Source organism: Galeopterus variegatus, unplaced genomic scaffold (genome assembly GCF_000696425.1).
Source record: "Galeopterus variegatus unplaced genomic scaffold, G_variegatus-3.0.2 Scaffold909, whole genome shotgun sequence".
In the NCBI taxonomy this organism is placed as follows: Eukaryota; Metazoa; Chordata; class Mammalia; order Dermoptera; family Cynocephalidae; genus Galeopterus; species Galeopterus variegatus.
This window is the reverse complement of record NW_007727020.1, coordinates 18,745-28,740: the sequence shown is the minus strand read 5'-3', so window position 1 is coordinate 28,740 and position 9,996 is coordinate 18,745. Positions and strand designations below refer to the sequence as shown.

The 9,996-nt window shown below is 57.9% G+C and overlaps 1 protein-coding gene across 1 annotated transcript in view; it reads right to left on the bottom strand.

Moving 5' to 3' along the window:
* Positions 1-9,996, bottom strand: part of KCP (kielin/chordin-like protein) — a 28,552-nt gene that overhangs the window by 10,824 nt on the left and 7,732 nt on the right. The window contains exons 7-26 of the mRNA XM_008573357.1: positions 9,537-9,630; positions 8,618-8,700; positions 6,071-6,164; positions 5,873-5,952; positions 5,703-5,796; positions 5,458-5,543; positions 5,304-5,385; positions 4,931-5,083; positions 4,749-4,855; positions 4,578-4,671; positions 3,893-4,066; positions 3,673-3,755; positions 3,467-3,560; positions 3,179-3,379; positions 2,888-3,058; positions 1,589-1,765; positions 788-873; positions 491-581; positions 264-346; positions 81-174 (exon numbers count right to left, since the gene is read on the bottom strand). Coding sequence (XP_008571579.1) covers positions 81-174; positions 264-346; positions 491-581; positions 788-873; positions 1,589-1,765; positions 2,888-3,058; positions 3,179-3,379; positions 3,467-3,560; positions 3,673-3,755; positions 3,893-4,066; positions 4,578-4,671; positions 4,749-4,855; positions 4,931-5,083; positions 5,304-5,385; positions 5,458-5,543; positions 5,703-5,796; positions 5,873-5,952; positions 6,071-6,164; positions 8,618-8,700; positions 9,537-9,630 — 2,221 coding nt within the window. The remainder of the gene's footprint in view (positions 1-80; positions 175-263; positions 347-490; positions 582-787; positions 874-1,588; positions 1,766-2,887; positions 3,059-3,178; positions 3,380-3,466; positions 3,561-3,672; positions 3,756-3,892; positions 4,067-4,577; positions 4,672-4,748; positions 4,856-4,930; positions 5,084-5,303; positions 5,386-5,457; positions 5,544-5,702; positions 5,797-5,872; positions 5,953-6,070; positions 6,165-8,617; positions 8,701-9,536; positions 9,631-9,996) is intronic.

Below are 9,996 nucleotides of genomic sequence, written 5' to 3'. Positions count from 1 at the left end.
GGGGGGTGGCCGGGCCGGGCAGGTGGGGGGACATCGGTGCAGGGGCTGAAGCAAGGGGCAGCTCCCAGGGCTGGGCGTACCTCGGCAGCGAGGACAGCAGCTCCCCTGCTCTGTAACCTGGAGCGGGCAGGGCAGAGGTGGGCACCGCAGCCGTGCACAGCTGACCTGGCCGGCCTGCAGGAGATGCAGCCAGTGGCTTGCCGCCTAGGCCGGGGCTTAGCCCTCACCCCAGCGTCCCCTGGTACCACCACCTCCTGCCACACCTGACAGCGACACCGTTCACAGCTGCCTGCAGGCCCCTCAAACTCCTCCCCGTCCTGGTGTTCCTGACCCTGAGAGAGGCAGCCTGTGGAGGACACACTTCCTGGGGGGGGGCATGTGCCACCCTGCCCTGCTCTGCCCAACCTCAGGCCTGGTAGGAAGGGAGGGAAGGGGAGTGAGGAAGAGGTGGGGAAGGGCCTGGGGGCTGGGCACGCAGAAGGCAGCTCACTGCGGCACACAGGACACAGGCAGGGTCCTGGAGAGGGGTGACGGCAGAGAGCTGGGAGACATGGCTTCTTCTGGCAGCTCATGGAACCTTCCTGGGAGAGAGAGGTCACACTGCCACTTCTGCCTCCCATGTCCCTCCATCCCACCTTCAAACAGTGCCCTGTGGCAGGGATGTCTCAGGAGATGTCACAGAGAAAATATACCCCTTGTGACCTGGGTGGAGGAGACAACCCTTTCCTGGCCAGAGAGGAGGCTCAAGGGATGAAAGGCTGCCAAGTTCCCAAAGGCGCTGCCTCACCTGGCAGGTGCAGAGGGAGCAGGTGGGGTCAAGCGGGTCAGGAAGGATCTCTCCAGGGGCAGCAGTGACCCCGTGATAGAAGCATCCTGGCAGAGTGGGGGATGCAATGGAAGAGCCGCCATCAAGGAAGGCCCCCACTGTCCACTGTCGCACACACGCACACACACATATGCACATGTACGCGGTCATGCCTGGGGACCACCACCAACGCTGATGGAGACATAAGTATGGCCTGGAGTGGCAAGGAAGGGGAGGGCTTGGGGTAAAGATGTCAGTGAGGCCACTGATGGCGGGATTTTCATGCATAAGCGGGTGGAAGACAGCATTCCAGGCAGGAAGACTGGAGGCAGCGGAGGGCAGGGGGTGGGATCGAGACTGCGGAGCATCTGCCATCTGTGCCAGTGGAGGAGAGGGAGGGACTGGGTCCCCTGGAAATGCAGCAAGGTGGGCTGGGCAGGCAGGGGGAAAAGGAGCTGCCCCTCCCGATGGGTGGTGACTCCAGGGTAACGGGAGCCATTGAGTAGTTTTGAGTATGGCGACAGCGTAATTTAGGAAGGCAGCAAGACAATTTAAGAGTAGGGAGGTATGGAAGCCAGAGGACTGGTTATTTGGTGAGTATAATCGTCTCGTGTGAGGTGACAGCAGGGACAGAGAGGAAGGCACGGGTATAGTGTGAGAGGAGTCTGGGGAAAAGGGTGGGATGTGAGTGTGTCTATCTCACGTGGGGAGGGCTGATGGGGCGCAGCTGGGTGGCAAAGCTCCAGGCCCCTGGGAGCCCCACAAGAGCTGGTGCAGCCTTACCCTGGCAGGTTGGGCAGCAGTGCCCAGATGGGGTGAGAGGGTGGCTGCAGCCCAGAGGCTCACAGGGCCGGCGGCTGCAGGTCACAAAGCCTCCAAGGCAGGTGCACAGGTTGCAGGGTTCTCGGGGATCTGGGAACTCCTGGCTGCTCAGGTAGGACTCCCCCAGGTATTCACAGCCTTCCAGGGTGAAGGTGGAGAGAGGCAGGGAGGAGGGGCAGAGAGGGAAGAGAAGAAAGCAGTTGTCAGTCTCTGAGCTTGGACCCTACACAGGTCCAAGGCCTCAAAGACCTAGCACCCGGGAGGAGGAGGGGGAGACTGCAGGCCCAGGGGCAAAGCATGCTGGAGGGGGCCAGGGTTTGGACTGGCCAAAGGGTAAACTTTCTCCCCTTCAGCCCGCAAAAAATCTCCCTGTCCAATCTACAGGAGAAAACTCACAAAGAATCTGTCCCTAGGGTTAGATACTCAGCAGGCCACTGCCAATTAGCCCCAGCTCACTTAGGTGGTTTGGATTCAAGGTATTCCCTTATCACCCTTTCCAGTGCTCTTTCAAGCCCTCTAATTAATCAAGGACGAAGACGGGGTCCCAGGGTGGTGGCAGCCTGCCCTTGGCACCTGACACTTGCTCACCTCCTTTTTTAAAAAAGAGAGGGTGAGGCTCATGCTCAAAGCCCTCACTAGCATTTAACAACAAAGTTATATTTGTGATTGTAGTTTTTTGTTTTTTTTTTTTGGCGGCTGGCCAGCACAGGGATTGAACCCTGAGCCTTGGTGCTGTCAGCACCACACTCTAACTGACCCAATGGCCAGCTCCTGATTGTATTTATTTTTATGGCAATCCATTCCTGGCAAGTCTAATTTTCCAATTACAGTATAATATAAAACTCCTTTCTCAATAAATTTAAGTTAATAAGTGAGTTAATTTGTTTGTGTTGTTTCGTTTTGTTTGGCAGCTGACCGGTATGAGTTCATTTGAATAAATAAATAAATAAAATGAGAGCTGGTAGAAGGTTTGTAGTAAATATTGCTAAGATAGTGCAAGAGCGATGAAAGACTGGGTCTACATCAACTCTCTTTTTTTGTGAGAGTTAAAATTCGGCCGAGAGGGGTTGTGTAACTTGCCCCAGGTCACACAGCCAAATTAACATCAGAGGCAGAGGAAAAACCAGGCTTTAATCCCGGGCTATTTTCTCACTGTAATAAATATTTCAGATCCACTCTGGGGCAGTAAAGGTGCTGCTGACCCAGACCTCCCGTCTCCCCCTCCCCCAGCTGCCACCCCAGCAGTACCCTGCCCCTCACCATCACAGGCAGGGCAGCAGTCGCCCCTGGCGGGGAAGGGACACTGTGCAGGGGCGCAAGCCCTGGGCTCGCAGCTGACGCTGCCCTCCCAGCAGAGGCAGATGTGACACGCGACCGAGGGCGAGGGGAAGCGCTGCCCGCTGGCAAACTCCTTCCCCTCGTACAGGCAGCCTAGGGACAAGGGCAGGGGCTGGGGCGCCGTGAGGAGGACACTGGGCAGGGGCTCCGGAGCGGGTCGCTCAGGTGGCGCGGGAGCTGTCCGGACTGGGAGGGGCGCCACCAGGGCGTTACCGTCGCAGGAGGAGCAGCAGGGTCCCCGGCGCGGGTGGGCGCAGGGCGCGGGCGGGCAGGGCAGCGGCTGGCAGGACACCGAGCCGTCGAGGCAGAGGCAGCGGCGGCAGGGGTCGCCGGGGGAAGAGAAGTGCTCCTGGTGGCGGGCGGGGACCGCGTCCCCGGGCCGGGGACAGCCGGCAGGGGCGGCGGCGGCGGCGGCTGCGGCGAGAGCGCGCGTCAGGGGGACCCAGAGAGACTCCTTGGAGGGGACCCCGAGGAGGAGCGGCTCAGGGCTGCGGCTCCTACCGGGGCACCGCGGGCAGCACTCCCCCGCCAGCAGGGCCGGCTCTGGACAGGGCAGCGGCGGGCAGCGGCGGGCCAGGCACTGCACGTTGCCGCTCTGCAGAAGAACAGATGGACGCACCACGCTAGGCCACCTCGGGGGCCTCTGACCGCCCCAGTCCCACCTCCACTCGCCTGGGCTCCTCCTCCCATCCAGTTGGCAGACTCACCAGACAGCGACACAGACGGCAGGGGTCAGTGGGGTGCGGGAAGTCTGCTCCACTGGGGTACTCTTTCCCACCAAAGGCACAGCCTGGGGGAGGGGGGAGTTTTAGGCCTGGGAGAGGCCCTGCTCCCCCTGGGGCATGCTGTCCTCCAGCCCCAAATGCCTATGGATGAGGCTGAGCCATCCCAGAGCCCCCCACCCACCCCCGGTCCTGTCCACCTCACCACTGCAGTCGTTCTGGCAGCAGGTCCCAGGCAGCGGGTGGGCACAGGAGGGCCTGGGACAGGTGCGAGGCTGGCAGTGGGCACGGCCTTCCTGGCACCGGCACTCCTGGCAGGGGTCTCGGGGGTGGGAGAAGCTCTCACCATCGACAAACACCTGTTTCTCCAGAACGCAATCTGGGCAGCAGACAGTGAGGGCAGGAAAGGGGGCAAAGACTGACCACACTGGCACTAGGGGCAGGCTGACAGCCCTTCTAAGTCTGGAGTCCAGAACCACTGCAGAAGTGCCCACATGGCAGCTGTCCCCACTCGGGGACAGGAGGAAGAGGGCCATGTGCACCTATGCACAGGCATGTGTATTGCTCTGAGCATGTGTGCATGTGCATTTGAGTCCATTTAACTACAGGCAGGTGTGTGTCTCTGAGAGTGAAGGGGTGGAGAGCTTACACACGTGTGCCTGTGTTTGTGACAAACACCCTGGCACAGGTGGGCAGGGACAGTCACATGCATCCAAGCACCCAGTCTCCCACATGACAGACTCAAACATTTGTTGCATGAACATGTTACTCAAGCGGATACACAAATGTATCTGAGCGATGGGGAGATTGGAAGAGGAAGTTGGAGGGGGTGGGGGGTATCTGTTGGGCCCACAGGGCCTGGGAGCCAGCCAGGTGCAATAAGCACATACCTGGGCACCTGGGACAGCACTGGCCAGGTCCACTCTGGGGCCTGGCACAGGTCATGGGAGGGCAGTCGACCAAGGAGCACATCACCGTCCCATCCTGGGAGCAGGGGAGAGGGCAATGGGGGTGGGCCCCAGGAGGGGTCCGTGGGGCAGCAGCAAGCCTCGGGCAGGTACCTGGCAGCGGCAGGTGTGGCAAGGGCTGTCTGTGTCCGTGAAGTTCTGCCCATTGACATACACTTGGCCATGGTAGGTGCAGCTCTCACAGCTGGGGCAGCAGGCACCTGGGTGGGGCAGACTGGTCAGGGTGGGATCGGCTGAGCAGGGAAAGGAAGCCAAGATCAGAGCAGGGTACTCACCAGGGGCCTGGGTGGGGTGCTGGCAGGGGGCTGGGATGCAGAGCACAGCCCTGCACATGGGCACCCCATCTTGACAGGAGCAGGCAGTGCAGGGCTGGTCATCAGGCTCCCATTGGACCCCCTCAGCAAACTCCTCTCCATGGAGCACGCAGACTACAGCAAGGCAGCTGTCACCATGGCAACCCAAACACCTCCCACCCATCCCTGTCCTTCTCAGACCACAGGGACCCCAGCTTTGCCATCCCTACTGTGGCCTCTGAACACACTCTGGGAATGGCTGATGGACTGAGCAAGCCCCCTCCCCCCTTACTATGAAGCCCCTCCATCCCAGTCCTGAGGAAGCAGCACCTTCCCCACCTCCTCACCCACACACCTGGGCAGAGCTGGGGGCCGGAGGCAGGCAGGGCACAGGGTGCGACCGGGCACTCCTGCTCCTCACAGGACACCTCGCCAGCCTAGGAGGGAGGCCAGGTAAGAGGCCCTCAAGGAATGAGACAGACCTGGGCATGAGTAGGGGGACCACCCACCTGGCAGGTGCAGTGCACACAGCGGCCACTCTCTTGGAGGCTGAAAGTTTCCTGGCTCTGATACTGGTGTCCCTGGTACTCACAGCCTGGATGGGAGGACAGGGGGTGGGTGTACAGGGCTGGAGGCTGAAGGGGCATCCACCCCCCACCTTGAGGAGGAATGCCCACCAATGTCCTCCAGAAGCCTCTGCCAGCCAGCCCCCCCATCACCACATTAGCATGGCCCCACCACAGTGCCTACTCACCGTCACAGACTGGGCAGCAATGACCAGGGATCCTGCCTGGGTGTCTGCAGGGCATGGGCGGGCAGGGCAGAGACTCACACTGGACACTCCCGTTCTGCCAACAGGGCCTGGTCAACATGTGAGAGGCAGCCCCGGAAGCCAGGCCCTCCCTGCCAAGCAGCACCACTCACAGCACAGTGGCAGTGGGAGCAGGGGTCCTCAGAGCTCACGGGCTCCCCGCTGTGGTGCTCCCGCCCATTTAGGAAACAGCCTGTGGGGAAGAGGTGCCTTAGACCCTCCTCCAGGGCCCCTCTCAGGGCCATTATCAGCTTTCTGAGCCCATCCGGGTGCCCTCTGTGCTGCGGACCCCACTCTATCCACCTACTCACCATCACACACAGGGCAGCAGGTGCCTGGGAGGGGCCGGGCAGGGTAGGGGCACAGGCTGGCGCATTCTCGCTGGCGGCACTGGATGTGGCCCTCCTGGTGGGGGGAGGGTGAGCAGGGCTCAGCCAAGTGACAGAAACAGCATTCAAGTCCCAGCTATCCACTTATGAGATGTTGTTATGGGTTGAATTGTGTCCCCACGAAATTCATATGTTGAAGTTCTAGCCCCCGGTACTTCAGAATGTGACCTTATTTGGGGCCGGCCCGTGGCTCACTCGGGAGAGTGCGGTGCTGATAACACCAAGGCCACGGGTTCGGATCCTCTATAGGGATGGCCGGTTAGCACACTGGCTGAGTGTGGTGCTGACAACACCAAGCTAAGGGTTAAGATCCCCTTAGCAATCATCTTTAAAAAAAAAAAAAGACTGTGACCTTATTTGGAAAGAGTGTGTTGCAGATGTGACTAGTTAAGATTAGATCATACTGGAGTTGGGTGGGCCCCTAATGCAATATGCCTGGTGTCCTTATAAAAGGTGGAAGTTTAGACACAGACACACATGCAGGCTGAATGACATGTGAAGATGAAGGCAGAAATCCAGGTGTTGTAGAAGCCAAGGGACACCACAGGTTGCCAAAACCACCAGAAGCAGGGGGGAGTCCTGGAGCAGAGTCTCCCCAACAGCCCTCAGAAGGAATCAGCCCTGGGCCAGCTCATGGCTCACTTGGGAGAGTGTGATGCTGATAACACCAAGGCCACGGGTTCGGATCCTATATAGGGATGGCCGGTTTGCTCACTGGCTGAGCGAGGTGCTGACAACACCAAGTCAAGGGTTATGATCCCCTTACCGGTCATCTTTTTTTAAAAAAAAGAAGGAATCGGCCCTGCTGACACCTTGATCTCTGACTTCTCGCCTCCAGAACTATGCGAGAATAAATCTCTCTTGTTTAAGCCACCTGATCTGTGGTACTACGTTAGAGCAGCCTCAGGAAACTAATGCAGATGTATAACCTAGCATGCTACGTAAGCTCTCTGTGACTCAGTCTACTCCTCGGAAAAAAGGGGACAATAATAGTCCTGTCCTCATAGACTTGCTATGGGGAAGAAATGAGAGACGGTGTCTGGTGTGGCACCCGCCTTTGGAAGCTGGTACTTAACAAGGTGGCTGCTGCTCTCCCCCCACGGCCTGACCCAAACAGATCCCACCCCTCAAATTCACACCTGCATCCCTGGGCTTACCACCTCCAGCCCCTATGGGGTCTATTTTCACAGGTGGGGAGTAGGGAGGGTCAGTGCACACAGGGAGGGGGAGGACAAGGTTGCAGCAGGGTGGGGGCCCCAGGGCCTACACAGGGGAGTCCCTAGTCCTGGGCAAGTTGTTGGGAAGCTCCATGGTTCTGGCTTCAGGCCCCACAAAACACAACCCCGCCAGCAAGCCTGCCTGGACATCAGGGCCTACAGGTCCCTTCCTTCCTCCCAGGCTTTACCCTGACTATTCCCTATACCTGGAGTGTCTCCCCCCATCCCTCCCTACTCGAAGCCTACTCAGCCTTCATTTTTTAATTTTTATTTTTTTAAAAAAGATGACTGGTAAGGGGATCTTAACCCTTGATTTGGTGTTGTCAGCACCATGCTGTCCCAAGTGAGCCACGGGCCAGCCCCTCCTACTCAGCCTTTAAGGCCTGGTCACACCATCTCTTCCCGGCAGATGTTCTAGATCTGTGCTGCCCACTAGAAATACAAAACAAGCCATTCTAAATTCTCTAGTAATCAGGGCCAGCCTGTGGCTCACTCGGGAGAGTGCGGTGCTGATAACACCAAGGCCACGGGTTCGGATCCCATATAGGGATGGCCGGTTTGCTCACTGGGTGAGCGTGGTGCTGACAACACCAAGCCAAGGGTTAAGATCCCCTTATTAGTCATCTTTTAAAAAATAAATAAATAAATAAATAAATTCTCTAGTAATCAAATTTTAAAAGTAAAAAGAAACAGATAAAATTAAATTTTAGTAATAAATTCCATTCGACCCAATATATCCAAAATGTTGATTTCAATGTGTAATCAACATACAGTATCAATGAGATATTTTACATTCTTATTTTTCCTGCTACAGCTTTGAAATCTGGTGTGCACTTTACACTTACAGTACATCTCCATTCGGACCAGCCATATCTGAAGGGCTCAGCAGCCAGATGCAGCAGCGGCTGCCTAACCAGACAGCACAGTTCTCAACGCCGTGAATCAAACTGCCCTACTTCCTCCCTGGAACTTTGGCTGCCGGTCATATCCTGCCCATCTCTCTCCTCCTTCACCCTGTGAGCTCCTTGAATTCGGGTCACAAACCCGTGCTGAACACCTACTGTGCTCACAGCTGGGCTTACAGCAGAGCTCCACCCAGTCCCCGCCCTCACGGCACCCAGGACTACGTCTGCTCCATCTCTGTCCCCTCTCATTGCCTACAGGATGCATTCAGTGGAACGAAGGAATGAACATGGTGGCCCTGAGGGCAGGGAGGGGTGGGGGACAGCCCAGGAGCAGCCTCTGCACTCACCAGACACCGGCAGAGCCGACATGGGTCCCCAGGTGTGGTCCACTCTTGGCCATGCTCCCAGTAAGAGTCACCTTCTGTGCATCCTGGGGGTGGGGGTGGGAGGCAGAGAGGAGGCCTGGTGGGGCCTACCTCACCCTCCTCCACATGCCCTCTGCAGGCTCCCTCCTGAGCCAAGACCAGATTGGTTCATGCCTCTGCCTAGACCCCTCGGTGGCTCCCAGTGTCCTAGGCCTGCCCTTCCTGGTCTGCTGTGGCATGAAAAGGCCACGCCCACCTCCCCACCTATCTCTGGCCCCTCCTCACCTGTCCATTTAAGCTTTGGCCATTCATCCTACTTGCACCTTCCCACCTAACATACACACACACACCCTGAGTGTCCTGGAATGCCCTCTGCCTTCTTTGGACCTTCACCTAGCTAACTGCCCTTTATCCTTAAGGGTCAGGCTGCCTCCAGGATGCTTTTCCTCCTGTGCCCAGGCTGGATTAGGTCTCCTGCCTCTGAATTTCCACCTGGTGCCCGCTTCTATTCCCACCTTTGGGACATTATTTTACAATATTGGTACATGACTCAGTGTCATCCTCTAGTGGTCATCCTTGAGGGCTGACCCTGTGTCTTACGTGTGAGAGGAGCACAAAGCAGATAATAAATATTTATTAAGCAGCCTGTGAAGTAAAGAATATCAATATCTGCACCTGAAGTAGGGAAATTGAGGCACAGAGTAACTTAGAATCACACAGCCACTAAGTGGCAATGGCAGAATTTGAGCTCAGGCATTCCAGCCCCAGCACAGGCTTGGCCAGGCATCACTGCCCCACTGAGCAGCCCAGATCAGAGTCCTGCAGGATGGGCTCTGCAGTTCAAGAAATGGAGTGACAGTCCCACCTGGGGCTCCACCAGGGAAGGGTCAGGGGCTCTCACCTTGACATGTTGGGCAGCAGTGCCCAGGCCTCAGGATTGGCTCAGGGCAGGGGCTGGGCGGGCAATTCATGGGCACACAACGAACCAGGCTCCTCTGTAAAGCACCATTGGTTGTAATGCCTCCTGGGCTGGCTCCCCGAGAGGGCAGGGTGGGCAGGTGTCGGGCACTTTGCAGGAGTGGCACAGGGCAGGGATGGAGGGAAGACCCCACTGGCACCAGCTCTCTGAAGTCATGTGAGGGGGCTGAAAGACTGGCAGGCATGGCCCAGGGGAGGGCACGGGGTGTCCAAGAAGGAGCAGGGCCTGGGCAAAGGTGGCAGGGGGATTCACCAGGCAGGAGCATTGGAGACAAGGGTTGGAGCTGGACAAAAAGTTGGCCCCCTCCTCGTAAAGTTGTCCCTCATACTCACAGCCTGGGGAGGGTTGCCAGGACAGCAGGTGCGTCACCAGAGAGCAGGGT